Below are 21,758 nucleotides of genomic sequence, written 5' to 3'. Positions count from 1 at the left end.
CTAGTGAATGACCTGCAGAGAGCTGGGACCAAAGTAACAAAGGCTACGATCAGTAACACACTACGCCGCCAGTGCCAGACGTGTCCCCCTGCTTAAGCCAGTACATGTCCGGGCCCGACTGAAATATTGCTAGAGAGCATTTGGATGATCCAGAAGAGGATTGCAGAAGAGGATTGGAAGAATGTCATATGGGCAGATGAAACCAAAATAGAACTGTTTGGTAGAAACACAACTCGTCGTGTTTGGAGGAGAGAGAATGCTGAGTTGCATCCAAAGAACACCATACCTACTGTGAAGCATGGGGGTGGCAACATCATGCTTTGGGGCTGTTTCTCCGCTAAGGGACCAGGACAACTGATCCATGTACAGGACAGAATGAATGGGGCCATGTATCGTGAGATTGTGAGTGCAAACCTCCTTCCATCAGCAAGGGCATTGAAGATGAAACGTGGCTGGGTCTTCCAACATGACAATGATCCCAAACATACCGCCCAGGCAACGAAGGAGTGGCTTCGTAAGAAGCATTTCAAGGTCCTGGAGTGGCCTAGCCAGTCTCCAGATCTCAACCCCATAGAAAACCTTTGGAGGGAGTTGAAAGTCCAGGTTGCCCAGCGACAGCCCCAAAACATCACTGCTCTAGAGGAGATCTGCATGGAGGAATGGGCCAACATACCAGCAACAGTGTGTGCCAACCTTGTGAAGACTTACAGGAAACGTTTGACCTCTGTCATTGCCAACAAAGGATATATGACAAAGTATTGAGATGAACTTTTGATATTGACCTAATACTTATTTTCCACCATAATTTGCAAATAAATTCTTTCCAAATCAGCCAATGTGATTGTCTGGATTTTTTTTTCTCATTTTGTCTCTCATAGTTGAGGTCTACCTATGATGCCAATTACAGGCCTCTCTCATCTTTTTAAGTGGGAGAACTTGCACAATTGGTGGCTGACTAAATACTTTTTTGCCCCACTGTACTTTCATTGGTCCAAACTGGACCAATGTAACTATACAATAAAATCCATACTTAGTGTAGCACTACCCCCTTAGGAGTCGCTGAGTTTTGAGTCCCCCTATAGTCCTGCTTAGTCAGGCAACACGCATTGTCTTCAGACCATGCACACTGAAGACAGTGAACAATTCTTGAGCTTGTTTTTTGTTTTATTAAGGGTATTGAACTTGGATAGGGTTGAGGGATATATGGAATGCTAAGGAAACTGCAACTTGAGGACAACTCCATAGTAACTATGTACAAGTCCCCAGACAAAGATTCTCTTCTTGGAGAGCTCTCCAGCCCTCCCGGTGTACCACTTCAGACACCCAGATGAAATCTCTTCTTCACCCAGCTGCCTGAGGGAATCCCTGAGCAAGGGGACCCAGAAACTGCCACTTGAAATCAACAGTCCCAGATAAGGGCTAGTCAGGTTTCCAACCAGAATTCCCTCTCCCCTTATCTGGCCCAGGGTGTGTGGGATTACTCAGTCTTCTCCTGCAAGTTTGTGGATTGGTTGCTGTCTTCCGGCCTTATGCTGGGCTGGCTCCTTCCCTGCTTCCCAGGCTGTCCTGCCTCAGGGGACGATTGTGGCTGAGAGATCCTCCCTTCCAACTCCTGCCTGCAGGTAGGCTCCTCTCCTGGGCCCCCTCCCAGGCTCCACACTCCAGCCTTCACTTCATCTTCCACCTGACACTATTCTCCTTGCTGACCAGGCTCAATCATACAAGCCCTCCCAGGATCCACACTCCAGCCTTCACTTCATCTTCCACTACTCTCCCTGCTGACCAGGCTCAATCATACAAGGGCTGTCTTGGTCCCATGCCAAGCCTCCTGCTTGGAGATTGGCCAAGATCCCTTAACTATGGAGATCAGCCTATCTTCACCCCCACCCACTGCCTTCTAGAAACTCCTCAAGTTTCTAGAGCAAGGGGAGGTATCAGGGAACTGACCTACAGAGTCCTCAGCCCTGACCCAAAAAACCCTGGCTGACTCATCCCATGCTGCTATTCAGCCTCTATCTAAACAAAAAACCTATCTAGCTCCCCCTAGCTAACTATAGGGGCACAACACTAGAATTCTACTTTAAAGTTGCGTGAGCATGCCTGTCCAGGTGTCACCGTAGGCTAGCCAATCAGGGTAGCTGAAGACACTGGACCCAGAGGAAGACTGGGCAAAGATGGTGGCACTGAAGGGAGCTTGTGGATGTTGCATCTTTGGAGCAGATATTTTCCCTGCATTGAAGCCCATTCATCTTTGAAGGATTGCCCATGTTGCAAGGCACCATGAAAGGTTTGCAGCACAGAGTGTTGTGACCAGGCCCTTCAACCCTAGCAGTTCTTTACTGCATGCCTTTATAGTTTAGAAACAAAACTCCTTCACGTGCGGCCAGTCACGTGATCGTTACATCATGAAGTGCTATGACTCCTGGAGACCTGCAAATACAGCGCACATTCACAAGAATGTGACAGAAGGCAACTGTCAAACTGAGTCACCTGGTCTTGGGTATCGCTTTCCGATTGGCTTCCTGATTAGACACCTGCCACGCCCTCTCGTGGTTCTGTACGCCTTGGTTTGGCACTACTTCCTGATTAGTGGGTGGTGCTGTCACTCCCTCAGGTGGGCGGTGCCGTAGACCCGTGCTCCCGGAAGTGTCCCGATGCGGTTTGTTCGGTGTGGGATTGTAGGTAAGAAGCGGGTTGCTCGGCATGTCTTCCTGCGGCTCCTTCATAGCAGCAGCCACTGTGGGGGCCCTGGTTGCAGTTCTGCTGTGTTCTCTACAGGATGCAGGTACCTGACAGGACGCCGCCAGCAGCCATGTGCTGTATAGACCGTATAGTGTGGGTAGTGCTGGCAATAGAAGGGCTGTGCTAGTGGGGCAGGCATGGCAGAACATTGGGGGGTTTCAGCTCCATTGTAATGGTGAGCATGGACAGAAGTGAGGGGACCTAGTCTGGTGAATTCAGGAATGCTATAGCAATAACTGTCTTCCAGCGGTATTTTCCTCATGGACTATACATGGGCTGAATTAAGACAGAATTTTCTTTTGAAAATCCTAAGTAAGAATTTTCATCCAAATTTCGCAACATTGGTGGGCCGCAGCAACGGACGATTTTTGAGCGGCCATAGACTGAGTGACCAGGCATGTTGGAAATTTTTTGAAAAATGAACAAATTTCTAATCAAGGATGGAAGAATTGTACGAGAAATAAAATCAAGGATGGAAGAATTGTGCGAGAAACATCATCGAGGAAGGAAGAATTGTGCGAGAAACATCATCGAGGAAGGAAGAATTGTGCGAGAAACATCATCGAGGAAGGAAGAATTGTGCGAGAAACATCATCGAGGATGGAAGAATTGTGCGAGAAACATCATCGAGGAAGGAAGAATTGTGCGAGAAACATCATCGAGGATGGAAGAGTTGTGCGAGAAACATCATCGAGGATGGAAGAATTGTGCGAGAAACATCATCGAGGATGGAAGAATTGTGCGAGAAACATCATCGAGGATGGAAGAATTGTGCGAGAAACATCATCGAGGATGGAAGAATTGTGCGAGAAACATCATCGAGGATGGAAGAGTTGTGCGAGAAACATCATCGAGGATGGAAGAATTGTGCGAGAAACATCATCGAGGATGGAAGAGTTGTGCGAGAAACATCATCGAGGATGGAAGAGTTGTGCGAGAAACATCATCGAGGATGGAAGAGTTGTGCGAGAAACATCATCGAGGATGGAAGAGTTGTGCGAGAAACATTATCGAGGATGGAAGAGTTGTGCAAGAAACATTATCGAGGATGGAAGAGTTGTGCGAGAAACATTATCGAGGATGGAAGAGTTGTGCGAGAAACATCATCGAGGATGGAAGAGTTGTGCGAGAAACATCATCGAGGATGGAAGAGTTGTGCGAGAAACATTATCGAGGATGGAAGAGTTGTGCGAGAAACATTATCGAGGATGGAAGAGTTGTGCGAGAAACATTATCGAGGATGGAAGAGTTGTGCGAGAAACATTATCGAGGATGGAAGAGTTGTGCGAGAAACATAATCCAGGATGGAAGAATTGTGCGAGAAACATTATCGAGGATGGAAGAATTGTGCGAGAAACATAATCCAGGATGGAAGAGTTGTGCGAGAAACATTATCGAGGATGGAAGAGTTGTGCGAGAAACATCAAGGATGGAAGAATTGTGCGAGAAACATTATCGAGGATGGAAGAATTGTGCGAGAAACATTATCGAGGATGGAAGAATTGTGCGAGAAACATTATCGAGCATGGAAGAATTGTGCGACAAACAATCGCTAAAGAAATGCGCACAAACTAAAAGTTTTAATTCTAATTTTGCAACGTTAGCAGGCCGCGGCAACGGACGAGTTTCGTGCGGCCATCAAATTTGATCAGACATGTTGGAAGTTTTTTGAAAAAGGATGGAAGAATTGTGCAAGAAATATAATTGATAAAGAAATGTGCACGAGCTAAGAGTTTTAATATGAATTTCGCAACATTAGTGGGCCGCAGAAACGGACGATTTTTGAGCGGCCATTGACTTTGAGTGACCAGGCATGTTGAAAATTTTTAAAAAAATGACCAAATTTCTAATCAAGGATGGAAGAATTGTGCGATAAATATAATCGCTAAAGAAATGCGCACAAGCTAAAAGTTCTCATTCGAATTTTGCAACGTTAGCGGGTCACAGCAACGGACGAGTTTCGTGCGGCCATCGAATTTGATCGGGCATGTTGGAAGTTTTTGAAAAAGGATGGAAGAATTGTGCAAGAAATATAAAAGATAAAGAAATGCTCATGAGCTAAGAGTTTTCATTTGAATTTTGCAATGTTAGGGGGTTGCGGCAACGGATGATTTTCGTGTGGCCATTGACTTTAAATGACCAGGCATGTTGGAAATTTTTTAAAAAACAAACAAATTTCTAATCAATGATGGAAAAATTGTGCAAGAAATGTAATCAATAAAGAAATGCGCATGAGCAAAGAAGAACTTTCGTACTAATTTTGCACCATTACTGGGCTGCAGCAATGGACGATTTTCATGTGGACATCAAATTTGATCAGGCATGGAAATTAAAAAAAAAAAAAAGAGTAAATTTATAATCAACAATGGGAGAATCGTGCGAGAACTATAATAATAATTATTATTATTTTTATTACATCGAGTTTATATAGCGCCAAAGGGTTTACTCAGAGGGGGGGGACAATACAAGAAACAGAACAGCAACAACAACAGTACACGAGGGGTTAGAGGGCCCTACTAAGAAATGCACGTGAACTGTTACCTGGAAAGAAAAGAATATTACTAGCCACGAAAATTCTTTCCTGTAGCAACATGAAGTGAAATTGAAGGCTTGGTTGGTCAAATTTCAAAATCAATGGTACCATCGGATTACGAAATGCACAAAATTTCTGATTTTTGAAAGAAAATTAATTTGGAATTTGACCCATGTATGCCCAGCATAACTGCTCCTAATTTAGACAAACCTTTCTTCCAGTGTTAGTAACATTTACCAACACATGCAGCACATTCAGTTAGTTCTTATTACCGCCACTGATGTGACAACAACATATTCTTAACATGGAGTTGAAGGCATCTTCAAAAAACTTCTTTCTTCTGCAATAAAATTTCTACTTGTCTGTTCGCAGAGCTCTGCATCATAAAAACCGACCTGCGCATGCGTAGCTCAGCTTACATCGCCAGCATGCTCCCTGTGTGCCAGGATGACTGACTTCTGAACATGCACAGAGGTAGTCCTCCCATAAAAGCCAGCAAAGATGACCGAAGTCTGGCACATGGGGGGAAGATGCTGGCGAGGAACCCCCCACAGACTTTGGACTTATAGTGACTTTAGCTCCACTTTAACCACTTCCAGGCAAATTGTGACGATCCTCTCATACAAGTAAAAATCAGCATTTTTTTGCTAGAAAATTACTTGGAACTCCCAAACATTTTTATATATATATTTTTTTTTTAAGCGGAGACCCTAGAGAATGAAACGGTGGTTGTTGCAATCCTTTCTCACACAATATTTGCACAGCAGTTCATCAAATGCAAATTTTCAGGAAAAATACACTTTAATGAATTATAGTGCGCACAAGCACGATACAATACCCAATGGTAAAAACAAAAAAGTTGATGTTACACCGAGTAGATACAGGTGTACCTCGGTTTACAAACGCCACAGTTAACGTAATTGTCGGTTTACGAATGAAAATCCTTTGAAAATAATGCTGCGGTGAATTTATTTTTTTACAAATTTTTTCCGCAATACGAATTGTATGTCGGTGCCGATTTTTAAATGCAAGTGCCGGCTTTTCTTTTTTTCTTCACTATAGCTCACAGAATTTCCCTGGAGTTAAAGGAAGCTTTGTTTCTTTTAAGAAACTTAAAGGAAACATTGTTTCTTTTAACTTGGGGAAATAAACTAAAAGGAAACTTTTTCTTTTAGCTGGGGGAAAAGTGACAGCTGAATCTCTGAGCTATAGTGAAGAAAAAAAAAAATCGGTAATTACATTTAAAAACCGGCACCATAATAAATTGAAAAAAAGGGCGTGGGGTCCCCCCTCTCATCCATACCAAGCCCTTCGGGTCTGGTATGGATTTTGAGGGGAACTCCCACGCCAAAATTTAAAAAAAGTCGGGGTCCCCCCCAAAATCCATACCAGACCCTTAAATGAGCATGCAGCCCGGCAGGTCAGGAAAGGGGGGGGAACGAGCGAGCGCCTCCCCCCTTGAACCATACCAGGCAACATGCTGTCTACATGGGGGGGTGCTTTGGGGCAGGGGAGGCAAGGGCCTCTTCCCCACAACCCTGGCCGGTGGTTGTGGGGGTCTGCGGGCAGGGGCTTATCAGAATCCGTAAGGCCCTTTTGACAAGGGGGTCCCCAGATCCCGGCCCCACCATGTGAATCAGTGTGGGGTACATGGTCCCGCTACTTATTCACAAAAAAAAAAAAACCTGTAGTGTGAAAAAAGACAGGACAAAGAAAAAAAAAAGAATGGCCCCGCAGTAGATCCAACGTCAATTACGATATCCCCCGGCTTCCGATGATGGCCCCCGGCCTTTACAGGTTATCAGTTTAGGTTACTAGGTAGAATCAGCTCGGGGTGAGGACACCTCTGGATCCCTGGGCAGGTAAGTGCCTTGATATTAAAATTCAGCAACTACAGTATTTGTAGCTGCTGACATTTTTAAATTGTTTTGGTGGTGGTGGGGGGGGGGGGGGGAAAGAAACGCCGCTTTAATCTTCAATATCATCTCTTAGTGGTTATATTGGGTAAATTGTAGATAAAGTCGAAATTTTGGAACAGGGAAACCTATTCTGGTGACTATTGTGAGCGGATTTCCCCTAACTTTGGAGAAATCTCCTCTTCATACTTGGTTTGTCTTTGGGATGGGAAGTGAAGGAAAATCTCTGACTGGACACAGCACAAAACACCAGACTGGGGTCTTATCCTTTACTTACTCTATCCTAAAAACCAAAAAGTTTGGGCTTTACATATTAACTAAGATGAAGGTCAGAAATGTTTGTGTTCCAAAGATCACCAAGCAGCAATACAGTTATCTGTGTAATGATTTGTGATCAGGGTTACTTTATCAGGTCTGTGTTTAATTTTGTATATTCTAAGACTATAGGCACTCCTTACATCCCAGTATCCGTGTAAAAGAGCTTGCTCGTAAGCTGGACTCTGTGGGGTTTATTTACTAAAGCTGGAGAGTCCAAAATCAGACTCCCTTCTGCATAGAAACCAATCAGCTTCCAGGTTTCATTGCCAAAGCTTCATTGAACAAGCTGAGGTTAGAAGCTGATTGGTTTCTATGCAGAAGGGAGTCTGATTTTGGACTCTCCAGCTTTAGTAAATAAACCCCTGTGTGTCTATATACATACATAGTGTGGCTTGGCCCTGCCCCCTGTTTTTTGCTAGGTAGATATTATTGGGGAGGTTTTATATTAAAAACCAAACAAAAAGTAGGTAAATATAAAATGTTACATATGAATTACATACTCTCTTCAATCAGCAGGAGTAACTTTTTCCCATTTCCTGTATCTCATTGTAGAAAGCCTGCTCTGTAGCCCAGGCTTAACTTTACACACAATGAATTAGCCAGGGAAGCGGTTCACCTCTCTGTCTCCCCCTTTTTTTCATATGCCTCTGCAGTGTTCTCCCTAGAAGTGTTTTGTTTTTTTCAGCCGGGTGGGATGGAAAGGTAGCCAAAAAATATCTGTAGTAATTAATTACTAGGAGGATTAATAGGAGTAGGCTAGAAATCATTGAAATACAATGTGGAAATTAATATATGATTTTACATTTTAACTGTAGATTTATTTATTACAGGTACTTGTATAGCGCCGTCAATTTATGCAATGCTTTTCATATTATACATACACATCATTCCCTGCCCTCAAGGAGTTTACAATCCCTAAATTCACATTCATACATGCACGTATTAGGTTAACCTATCAGCGTGTCTTTGTAGTGCCCGGAGGAAACCCACAAAGGCACAAGGAGAACATGCAAACTCCATGCAGGTAGTTCTGTGGTTGGGATTCGAACTGATGACCCTAGTGCAGCTAGGCAAAAGTGCTAACCACTTAGATACACATTAATTATTGCGTATGTTCTATATCTAATTTTAACTAGTTGTGGACACTGGAAGCCTCATACACATCCAAAAAAAACTTCATCAGGGTAAACTGGTGTGTTGTACTGCCTCTGCCCTTCTCGCACTTGCTGGTACTTCCTGACTATTGATAGTTGACAGTTGCTGTGTAAATCTAGCACCTGTACAAACTGCTGTTGTCATTGAACACAGTGGTTATAAATGCTGAGATAGTGAGGTACAAAGTAACATTGTTAGTTTTGTAGCTACTCTGATTCATCTGCAGATTTAAGGGATGAGATTCCATATGTATGATGTCACCTAAATGAGAAGGATTTTGTTTTTCATTTGTATAGATTATTGTAATGCTTTGTACCAGAATCATAATTGTCATTTTAAATGGCACAAATTATACAATAAAAGGTATAGTTTTTTACAGGAACACTATTTAAGCTAAATCTGATTAACGTATATTTACTGTATGTATATAAATTTTGTAATTTTGTTAATTTTTTTTTTCTATGAATTGTATTAAAAATAAAAAATCATTTTCCAAGAAAATATCACATAACCAAAGGTCCTTGTTTGTCCGTAAAAATGATATATGTATTACTTTATCTTACAAAATGACATGACAAGTTATCGTCAGATTAATAGTCTCATAATGGACATGTAAAATTGCTCTGGTCAGGTGTGGAAGCTGAAGTGTTTAAAATTCTGTGCAATACGGGGAAAATGTACACTATCCAAAATTGTAAGTGGCCAACACATTAACCCCTTAACAGCTGGCTCCCACTGTCCCTTTTAAGTAGTCCTTAATGCCAAAAGCATTACCTGAGCATGTGATCACTGTGGCTGACACAGTGATCATATGATAGATTGTAAACTGTGACAGGGAGTGGAGTGACTGGTCACAGTTCTGGAGGTGCTGGGTGAATGGACTCCCAGCACAGAACAGTGGTAACAGGTTAAAAAACAATTAGACCTTATCACTCTAAAATTAAACCCAAAAGATGACCCTAAAATTATTCTTCTACCTCTGCATAGAGATACCTAGTATGTTGTGTTTTTGCAGATGCAACCTAAATGTCTGCATGAGTGTGGATCTTTGAAAATGTAACTTTATTTTTAGTATCATTACACTTATTGGGGTTCTCCCCCCTCCCTTCCCCAGTGCAAGAAGTTTTAAAAATACACAATGCTCCTGAAATACCTAATCTATATAAGCAAACCATTTGTCAATGCGCATGAACAAACAAATCCTGGCCTAAGCTATCATAGGCATGCTTGTGCCTGTGCACACCCTAATCACTCCTTGCGCACAGGGCTCTGCCGCTGGCCCTGCACTTTCTGCTCACTACTGTAACTTCTAAGTACAGAAGCCCAGCTTCTATATTTGGAAGTGACATCTCTCTTCTCTGAGCGGCTGCACCGATTTCCCCCATTTCCCCCCCCCCCCCCCAAGTACCCAGATACAGATGCTTTAATATACGGGAATGGGGGGGGTCAACAATGGCATTACTAGTGATGGGGATCCAAGCATTGCTCTGCTTCAATTACCGGATCCCGCAGCATCTGCCGCCACTCATGCTGGTTTAATGGAGCCAAAGAAGCTTCCACTAGGCTCCTCCTTGGCTTCTCTTATGACAGACCACGCAGAGGAGCCTGGGAGGAAGATAATCTCCCACACATCAAGTCGCACTGTATCTGAGGTCTGTGTTGGGAGGGGAGATTTGAGGGGCTAACATTTTGGGGTTTTTTGGTGACATTTGTACAGCTAGCGGGAGAAATTGTGATAGCAAGAGAAGAGGATTTTCAGTGGATGGAGGTTTAGAGGGACTTGTGCTAGGATTAGGATGTCAATCCTGTTGAAGATGTCATTCTCAGGGATTGTCATTTTTGGTTTAAAGTGGCCAGTGAGATATGCAGTATTGAACCCTGCCTTCTGTACAACTCTGCACTCCCCTGAACTCTGTAAACTGTTCACCACAAAGTCTGCACTCTGTATACTGTGCACCCCTGAACTCTGTAATCTGTTCACCTTGAACTCTGTACACTGCGCAGTCCTGAACCCTGCATTCTGCAGGTAGCGCACTCCTGAACCCTGCACTCTGCTCACTTCTTAACTCTTCTTTCTGTATGTAGTACATTCTTGGTATTTAATGCCCCTTTAAGGCCCTCCCACTCTTAGTGCAATTTGGCCACACCCACCATTTGATGCGGTGCGCTCTCCTGCCCCCACCCAGGGAACAGTGGTGGGCCTGGTTGAGTTTCTGCACCTATGCTCTGAGAAAAAACAATCCCTTTTATACAGTCATAGCCAAAAAAATTGGCACCCCTGCATCAATGTCAGATAATGCACCACTTCACCCAGAAAAGTGTTGCAATTACAAATGTTTAGGCATTCTCATGTTTATTTTGTTTTGTATTGGTATGACATAATAAAGTGGAGAAACAAAAAGCCAAATCTGATACATTCCATGCAAAACCCCAAAAATGGACTGGACAAAATTATTGGCACCTTCAGTTTAATATTTGGTAGCACACCCTTCATGCACACCTCAGTGAGTTTCTTATACTTCTCTACTGGAAGAGTTTGTGTGTGTGTATACACGCTGCTCAAAAAATGAAAGGAACGCTTTTTAATTAGAGTATAGCATCAAGTCAATTAAACTCCTGGGATAATGATCTGGTCAGTTGTAGCAGAGGGGGTTGTTAATCAGCTTCAGCTGGTTTGGTGTTAATTTAATTAACAGGTGCACTAGATGGGCAACAATGAGACAACCCCCAAAACAGGAATGGTTTTACAGATGGAGACCACTGACATTTTTTTCCCTACTCATCTTTTCTGATTGTTTTTCACTAGTTTTGCATTTGGCTAGGGTCAGTGTCGCTACTGTTAGCATGAGGCGATACCTGGACCCTACAGAGGTTGCACGGGTAGTCCATCTCCTCCAGGATGGCACATCAATATGTGCCATTTCCAGAAGGTTTGCTGTGTCTCCCAGCACAGTCTCAAGAGCATGGAGGAGATTCCAGGAGGCAGGTATTTACTCTAGGAGAGCTGGACAGGGCAGTAGAAGGTCCTTAACCCATCAGCAGGACTGGTATCTGCTCCTTTGTGTAAGGAGGAACAGGATGAGCACTACCAGAGCCCTACAAAGTGAAATCCAGCAAGTCACTGGTGTGAATGTCTCTTAAACAATCAGAAACAGACTTCATGAGGGTGGCCTGAGGGCCCGACATCCTCTAGTGGGCCCTGTGCTCACTGCCCTGCACCATAGAGCTCAATTGCCATTTGCCAGAATTGGCAGGTCCACCACTGATGACCTGTGCTTTTCACAGATGAGAGCAGGTTCACCCTGAGCACATGTGACAAACATGAAAGGGTCTGGAGGAGCCATGGAGAATGTTATGCTGCCTGTAACAATGTTCAGCATGACCGTTTTGGTGGTGGGTCAGTGATGGTCTGGGGGGCATATCCATGGAGGGATGCACAGACCTCTACAGGCTAGACAATGGCACCCTGACTGCCATTAGGTATCAAGATAACATCCTTGGACCCATTGTCAGAACCTACGCTGGTGCAGTGGATCCGGGGTTGCTCTTGGTGCACGACAATGCCCAGCCTCATGTGGTGAGAGTATGCAGGCAGTTCCTGGAGGATGAAGGAATTGATACCATTGAATGGCCCCCATGCTTGCCTGACCTAAATCCAATAGAACATCTTGGGGTATCATGTTTCGGTCCATCTGACACTGCCAGGTTGCACCTCAGACTGTCCAGGAGCTCAGTGATGCTCTGTTTCAGATCTGGGAGGAAATACCACAGGATATCATCTGCTGTCTCATTAGGAGCATGCCCTGATATCAGGCATACATACAAGCACATGGGGGCCATAAAAACTACTGTGTACCATTTTGAGTTGTTGCAATTAAATTTCAGCAAAATGGACTAGCCTGCTGCATCATTTTTTCACTTTGATTTTCAGGGTGTCTGAATTCAGTCCTCTGTATGTTGATTATTTTCACTTCCATCAAACGATGGAGCATCCTTACGTTCCTAACACATTAACCAGTCCAAATCAGTATAGATATCCGGCATGATATTTTTCCCCATTGAGATATGTTATGTAAAGTGTTTGTGTGTGTGAACAGTATCTCACAGATGTGAGTATGTAGAGCAACAATTCGTTTTTTTTCCAGATCCTCAGAGTTCTTTTCCATGAGGTGCCATGTTGAACTTGCAGTGACCAGTATGAAAGAGTGAGAGCGATAACACCAAATTTAACACACCTGCTCCCCATTCACAGCTGAGACCTTGTAACACTAATGAGTCACATGACACCGGGGAGGGAAAATGGCTAATTGGGCCCAGTTTGGACATTTTCACTTAGGGGAGTACTCCCTTTTGTTGTCAGCAGTTTAGACATTAATGGCTGTATGTTGTTATTTTGAGGGGACAGCAAATTTACATTGTTATACACTCACTACTTCACATTGTAGCAAAGTGTAATTTCTTCAGGGTTGTCACATGAAAAGATAGAATAAAATATTTACAAAAATGTGAGGGGTGTACTCACTTCAGTGAGATACCATGTGTATGTATAAATATTATACACACACACACATAGATTTTATATTTTTTTTATATATCTCCCACGCGTGTATGCTTGAGCTTTGGCATGCACACCCTGATGCAGTTGGCTGCGCACACCTATGCAAGCTATAGCTTCCACGCTATGGAATGTAGGCCTCCCTATCCAAGCGTTCATGTTTTAATATGTGTTGCAAAGCATAACAAGGCATGTGTCATAAGAAGTTATTCAATGTGGTTGTTCAGATCTCTGCTGTGTGGGCTGTAGTTTGGAAAATCAAGGCATGTCTGTCTTCATGCAGTGATGCCCAATAAAAATAATCATGTAATTATGCTACAATGTACTAAAAAAAATGGACAAGAGTGGACACAGAGAAAATGTAAAAAAAATGTGAGTTTTTTCACATCTTTAAATATAAGTGCTGTTGGCATACAAAAATAAAACTGTCAAGTCCCTGGGGTAGGATCCCCATTTTTCACCCTACCCTTTATTTCCTCCACCTCTTCTTGTGTTTTCCCTATGGTCTTGCTTCTCCCACGTTCTATTGCCCCTTGCTTTTGATAATTCTTTTTCTTTATGTGCCTGATTCCTTCTCTCAATTGTATATTTTTCAGCTCCTTTCCAGTGTTAATTTCATCTGAGAAAATATTTGTCAATTTTGTCAGCGGCATGTTTTCACTGACAAATATAAATTTTCATTAACGAATGAAAACTAAACGAAAATGAATCACACACGTCATCAGTTTTGAACACTATTTCAGCACTGTTTGCTCTCTAGTCACTGAATTGGCAGCTGTATGAAAAAATCCTGTCCTGAACATTGTCTAAACCTGTCCTGAACCTGAACAACTACTTTACCCACCGGTTTATGAAACTTGGCTTTAATCACATAAAGACCTTTATATATTACAAAAGCTAAATCTGTGTCTGTCGTGCATGTTCAAACCCTAAAGTGTTACTAAACCCACAACAGTAAAATCAGTCTGTATATGCAGTAAAACATGCTTGTTATACTCACTGTGGAACCTAAGGGGTTAATCCTCTGCACTGTGTAAAAATGCTGTTTGATCCTGACTTTTCTGACCACCTCTGCCCCCCCTTTTATCTCCTGATAACATATGGTGTGGAGTCACTCTGCACATGTTCAGCTTGGTATGTATTGCTAGAGAGGTTTGTTTGGTTTTTTTTTTTTCTTTCTTTTGAGAGTGCATGTGATCAGCACAGGGCCAATCAGCACTGCCCAAACAGATCAGGGGTTCTGCATTAGAGCAGAAAGAACCCCCCCCCCAAAAAAAAAACTTTAACATGTGCTTGGGGACACTAGTGATGAGAAAAGGTACTTATACGTTTATATTTACTAAAATAATTGCATTTCCATGTACTGTGGGAGACCAGAATGAATGCAGGGTCCTGGGTTTAGTAACACTTTAATACCATAAATAATGTTATTAGATTTTTACTCTAGGAGTATGAGTTTGGAAATTCTAGAGAAATGCTTAGATAATGCATTACAATTTAATTAAACCCATTAGATTTTAGTTGACTAAAATATACTGTAGATTTTAGAATGTAGGGCATTTTTAGTTGACTAAAATATGACTAAATTCAGATAACTAAAATGGCATTTTAGTCAAGACTGACTAAAACAAAATCGAAATTTGACATCAAAATTAACACTGCTCATTTCTACAAAAGAAAAAAAAACAAATATACACAAACTTTGGAATGAGTTACTGTCCTGTGCATATCTTACAGGTTTGTTTGGAACAGGTTCCTCTCCCAACTTGAGCAGATCCCATGCTGAATGGGATGCATTTTTTTTTTTAAACAATCTGTGCCCTTCAGTTTGTATCCAGCTGACTCAGCAGGCCTTTGACAACTCTATGGGTGGCTGGTTGTAAATGGACTCTGCTGTCCATTTGCATCAGGCTACCCCCAATCTGTCAAATTCAGGTCTGAAAAAAATGGAAGAGGATGCTGTCTTTTTTTTTTTGGCATGTACGTCCACCTGTCCATAGGGCTGCATGGAGCTTCAGATGAGGTCCGCCTGAAAAATTACCAGGTGGACCTGATTAGAATGACCTTGTGAAAGGGGCTTAACTAATTCCTGGCTTTTTTAATAGAATAGTTATTTGTGAGCCACCAGGAGTTAACTTGCTCTATTATTAGTGTTAATTGTGTGCTTAAGTGAATATTTATTAAATATTGGATCGCCAGGCACTAATTACACCCTCTCTAGGTGTATGAAATTAATGAATTCTTATACTGTACCGCGCTCCAATATTATCAACCTTTTGTGATTAACCTTTTTTGGTTGTGTGAATTTCTTAATATACCACCTATAATCCAATCATTACTTACTTCTATGGTGCTTAAATATACAGTTAACATAAATTAATTTATAAATATGAATTAAAAAATTATATGTGATTATAACAAATATTAATAAAAAATTAAATTAATGAAAAATTGGAATGTCAATTCTATTCTATTTATTTTATTCACATAGAATTAACATTCCAATTTTTCATTAATTTTTTATTAATATTTGTTATAATCACATATCATTTTTTAATTCATATTTATAAATTAATTTATGTTAATTGTATATTTAAGCACCATAGAAGTAAGTAATTATTTGATTCCTGGCTTTGATATATCATTTGATTTATTTTATTGTCATGCACTTCTTCAACTGTGGTTGTTATTTTCTGTAACTGATTTTGAAGTTTCAACAAATAATTTTTAAAAAGTCGTGTGCACAGCTATAGTTAAAGCGGAACTAAACCCTCCTATCCATTTCAGCCAAGGAAGCTGCCATCTTGGCCTCTGTTTGATCTGTAACTGCCATGGTACTGCACCTGTGCTCAGTTATGACAGCAGACATTTGATGGTTTGACAGTTGGGTGAGAACACAAGCTAATGTGACAGTACTCATTGGATGCCAGGAATGGAACTGGTGTTTTTTAACTGTTCAATTGGTGGGTTTAGTGCCATTTAAGGACAGCTGTAAGTATCTTTACTGGTACCTTTTGATTTCCATAACGGTTTGTATACCTCTGATGAGGTGGTACAAGGACTGCATGTGGTTCAGATGCTGTCGTAGTGCATGATGTGTTCTAGCACTATGTGGGTGGTATGAGAGCACATGGAGGGTGTAGAGGAGCGATGACAGGTCTGTATAATAAAGAACACAGGCAGGGTGGAGATCAGATGGATCTATAATCAAGTACGCGATGTAGAATGTGTCTTGACGTCAGCGCTCCCTCGTGATGTGCTTGTTTACGCTCCTATGTCTTCTGTTTTGATGGGATGAAGCTTTATTGACAAAGGCCAGGGTGACAGCATGGCAGAGGAGCGGTGTGACGCTGGTGCGGCGCTGGGCTCCCCCCGGGTTGGTAGCAGTGCAGCCATGGACGAGTCCCGGGAATGGCGCTCCGTGTGATCGCCGTACATGTGCTATGTGTGTGCCGCTCTCCGGGGATCAGGCACTGAGTGAGCGATCTTCTACGGGCCACGATGTCGGTGTGTGTGCGCCGTCTGATCTCCAACACCCGGGGCTTCCTGTGGTCGGACATGGAGACCCGAGCCCTGCTGGACATCTGGGGGGAGGCGGACGTACAGTCGGCCCTGGACGGTAATTTCCGCAATAGCCATGTGTACCGGGACGTGGCCGGCCGCCTCAACGAGCTAGGCTTCGAGCGAACCCCCGAGCAGTGCCGCATCCGCATCAAGGGCCTCAAGCGCCAGTACTACCAGGCCCGGGAGGGCTTCACCAAGAACGGCCACGCTCGCAAGATCTGCCGCTACTACGACGAGATGGATCGTATACTCAGCACCCGGCCCGCCCCGGCCAGCAGCGGCATGGAGCACCCCTGTGGAACCGTCCTCCTGCACCCCGAACCCCTCTGTACGGAGGGAGAGTCCCGGGAGGACGACGAGGAGGACATCGAGGACGAGGAGGGGGGACCCGAGTCATCTCAGGACAACTTCACCGAGGACTCTGGGGAGGGCTCCGAACACCCCATCAAGGTGGAGGACGGCGGAGGATTCGCTATCCCTCTGCACCCCGGAGAAGGTGAGACACCATCATCATTCAACATAACCATTAACACCACCACCATCATCATAGTGATCAGCACACCACCACCATCATAATAATTAACATCACCACCACCATCAACATCATCATCCATAATAATCAACACACCACCATCATAATAATTAACACACCACTACCATCATCATAATCAACATCATCATCATAATAATTAACACACCATCATCATAATAATTAACACACCACCACCACCATCATAGTAATCAACATCACCATCATCAACACACCACCACCACCACCATCATCATAATAATCAACATCATCATCACCACCATCATCATAATAATCAACACACCACCATCATAATAATCAACATCACCACCACCATCATCATCATAATAATCAACACACCAACATCACCACCATCATCATAATAATCAACACACCAACATCACCACCATCATCATAATAATCAACACACCAACATCACCACCATCATCATAATAATCAACACACCAACATCACCACCATCATCATAATAATCAACACACCACCACCACCATCATCCTAATAATCAACACACCACCACAACCATTATTATAATAAACACACCACCATCAACATCACCACCACCATCATCATAATAATCAACACACCACCGTCAACATCACCACCACAAGCACCATCATCATCATCCTAATAATCAACATCACCACCATCATCATCAACATAAAAACCACCACCGCCATCTTCAGCATCACCACCACCATTATCATAATCATCAACATAACAACCACCACCACCATCTTCAGCATCACCACCACCACAATCATAATTATCAACATCACCACCATCATCATCAATAATAAACACACCACCATCAACATCATCATCACCACCATCATCGACACATCACCAACACCACCATCATAATGATCAACACACCACCACCATCATAATGATCAACACACCACCACCATCATAATTATCAACACACCACCATCATAATTATCAACACACCACCATCAACATCACCACCACCACCATAATAATCAACATCACCACCACCATGAACATCATCATCATAATCAACACACCACCATCACCACCACCACCATCATAATGATCAACACACCACCACCATCATTATAATAATCGACACACCACCATCAACATCATCACCACCATCATCGACACATCACCACCACCACCACCATCATAATGATCAACACACCACCACCATCATAATGATCAACACACCACCATCAACATCACCACCACCACCACCATAATAATCAACATCACCACCACCATCATCATCATCATAATCAACACACCACCATCACCACCACCATCATAATGATCAACACACCACCACCATCATTATAATAATCGACACACCACCATCAACATCATCGCCATCATAATCATCAACATAACAACCACCACCGCCATCTTCAGCATCACCACCACCTTAATCATAATTATCATAATAATAAACATCACCACTATCAACACACCACCACCATCATAATCATCATTACAACCACCACCACCATCTGCCATCATCATAATCAACATCACAGCCATCATTAACCCCACCACCATCATCTACATTGGGTCTTTGAGCCCAGCCTGTCATTTACATCCCTCGTGGCCTCATGCAGACTGGCCATCTCTCCTAGTCACTTTTCCTCCTGGCACCTAAATGTGTTACATGCATCAAGCGTTTTTTTTTCCACCAAAATGTTGCTGCCAGGAGGAAAAGTGTCTAGGAGAGATGGCCAGTGTGCACTGACATTTAAAAATCCTAGAGTTCCACTTTTAATTCCTGAGCTCCCCTTCCATCCATTATTCTACAGCTCTCTATCTTTGTGGTTTGATTTGTAGTTATTTGTCTGAGACTCCTCTGTGCATACTGAAGCTGGCTATACACTAGTAGATTTTCAGACCTGCCCTTCAAATGTTCTCATCACTGCAGTTGAAAAATATCAACATGACACCACTAATGACTAGAAAATCCAAATTACTTAACAGAACTACACAGTACCAGTGTTTGGCCAGCTCCATGTCCCCAGATCACATTATTGCATTTTCCTGTTTTTACAAGACAACCATTGGGTAGGTGAATTTCTCATCTGACAGAGAGAGTGTCCTCAGTTCTTGTGTCCATGTAGCTTTACATTTGCATCGACCATCTACCTGCCAGGGTCTTGCTAATTTTGGATTTCTTGGGCAGCTGGTGCTTCAAAGTAGCTTTTCTCCTGGGTCCCCATTCTCCTTTTACTCTACAACGTCATTTGAATGGCATAGATGTCTCGGGATTCAATTTTTTTTCAGAAGTAAATGAGGGTTATTAGATGCCACAACCCAATGGCTGCTGGGACATTTGGCCTAGAAGTGATCTCTCATACCACTGGAAGCGTATTCTGATCCAGAACCAACATTTTTAGGCTGTGCTGGTCCAAGTTCTGCTGGGTGAGCGGTCCATTAAACTGTGTCACTGTGATAAAAATGAAGGCTCTCATGATGGGTCAGAAGTAGAACACGACATTCCTAATATGTGCATAAAATGATGTACACACGGTTTAGGTCCCATGCAGATTGGTTAAGTGATTCTAAAGGTTTAAATAAAAACAAAAAAAGAACATGTCTATACTTACCTGCTGTGTGCAGTGGTTTTGCACAGAGCAGCCCGGATCCTCTTCTTCTCGGGTCACCTGCCGGAGCTCCTGGCCCCTCCCTCCTGTTGAGTGCCCCCACAGCAAGCAGCTTGCTATGGGAGGCATCTGCTGCCCCGTGTGTCCATTCAGACACAGTGCTGCGTCTTGGCCCTGCCCCCTCTCTCTTCTCATTGGCTCACTGGCTGTGATTGCCAGCAACGGGAGCCAGTGGCTCCTGCTTCTGTCTCAGCCAATGAGGAGAGTGAGTCCTGGATTAGCCTAAACTCCAGTGCACATTGCTGGGTCCGGAGTGGGCTTAGGTGAGTACTAGGGAGGGCTAAGGAGGGAATGCTGCACAGAAGGTTTTTTTTACCTTCATGCATAGAATGCATGAAGGTAAAAAAAACTTGAGCCTTTACAACCACTTTAGGCTCCAGCGTTTAGATGCGGGTGGAAGGCATAGATGAACTGTCTAACTCCTCTGCTGGCAGCCTGTTAAAGCAGTAGTAAACTGTGGCTTTAAAAAAAAAAAATTTTTAAGTGCCCTGCAAAGCAATTTCATAATGTGATGTGCTAGAATGCATCACATACTAGCACATTATGAAATGCTTGCCTTAGAACGAAGCCCTCCAGCGGTGTGCTGTCACTGCTGACAAGGCTTCCATCCTCACTCTGTCTTCCTTGTGGGCTGTGGCAGCTTGAATGGCCAAGCTGCGATGTCGTCACTCCCGCTCATGCGGGTGGGAGTCGCAGCCCTCCGTATAGTGTTCTGAAGGAGCAGCATGGATACGCCATTCCTTCAGAGCGCATGCGTCCGTATTGTCGCCTGCTGCTGCTCTGTAGAATATCTCCTAAACGGTGAACGTTTAGGAGATTTAATTTTACCTACAGGTAAGCTTTATTATAGGCTTACCTGTAAGTAAAAATCCCAAAGCAGACTTTACTACCACTTTGAACTCTAAGAGGCTGAAAGCTGCTACGACTAGACAGTGCACGCAATGCTACTAAGGTTTAGTGCAGTAAGCCCAGGTATGAATGGCTGGAATGCAAGTTTCTTACATCTGGAGCAGAGAGCAGCTGATAGGCTGCCATGCACATCTGCTCCAGATTCTATCTTTAGCTTATTCAGAAGCAGAACTAAATTATCCTTTTCAGTCAAGGTAGCCACCATCTTAGTCTCTGATTTTCAGCTGCCTTGGTGCTGCACATGTGATCAGTTATAAAACCAGACATTTGATGGTTTGACAGTTTGAGAACAAAAGCAGATGTGACAGTTACCATCCCAGCATGCTGGGAATGTAACCATTTTTTAAACCGTTATATCAATGACTTTAGTTCTGCTTTAGCTTTTGAAAATGAAAGAAGCTAATTGGTTAACATGCACAGCTACTCCAGTTTTTATAAATTCCCCTCAGCATGGGTTCATATTGATGCTGTGCTGCATATCACATGTGATTTCCACAGAAACTGCACCACAATTCTGTGCAAATCAAATACTATTTCTGTGTGGTGCAATTTGTGTAGCTCAAATCACACGCATCTGCACCAAAATAGTGCAGGACCCTTTGTTTTTGTCCACACCAGAATCGTATCGCATGGGTGTTCACAGCCATGTGATCCGATCCTGCACTTTGCACCGTGTTCTGAGAACCAATTTCAGGGTGTTAGCTTAAAATACACACCTGCAACTGGGTGCAAGTATGATGAGGAGCAGAAATTCCACACCTCATCAGTATGAACCTGGGCTCAATGTGTTTTTTTTTTTTTTTTTTTTTTTTTTTTTGCTAAGGGCCAATTCACACCGGTGCATTGATCTGCATTTTAGCACAGCTGT

The 21,758-nt window shown here is 43.0% G+C and overlaps 1 protein-coding gene across 3 annotated transcripts in view; it reads left to right on the top strand.

Annotated features, from left to right (window-relative positions):
- Window positions 1-2,544: 2,544 nt before the first annotated feature.
- NAXD (NAD(P)HX dehydratase) overlaps window positions 2,545-21,758 on the top strand; it is a 50,981-nt gene continuing 31,767 nt past the window's right edge. Inside the window, exon 1 of one of the 3 annotated variants that reach the window (XM_089693588.1) lies at window positions 2,545-2,682. In XM_089693588.1, coding sequence (XP_089549714.1) covers window positions 2,655-2,682 — 28 coding nt within the window. In that variant the 5' untranslated portion in view covers window positions 2,545-2,654. Of the gene's footprint in view, window positions 2,786-16,393; window positions 17,280-21,758 lie in introns of those variants that run through there. The other 2 variants (XM_089693587.1, XM_089693586.1) reach the window with 2 other exon arrangements.

This window comes from Staurois parvus, unplaced genomic scaffold, assembly GCF_062004578.1.
Source record: "Staurois parvus isolate SC_StPar_1 unplaced genomic scaffold, SC_StPar_1.0 ptg000634l, whole genome shotgun sequence".
NCBI lineage: Eukaryota > Metazoa > Chordata > Amphibia > Anura > Ranidae > Staurois > Staurois parvus.
Note: the sequence above shows the minus strand (reverse complement) of the source record. Positions and strands in the feature narration are given on the sequence as shown.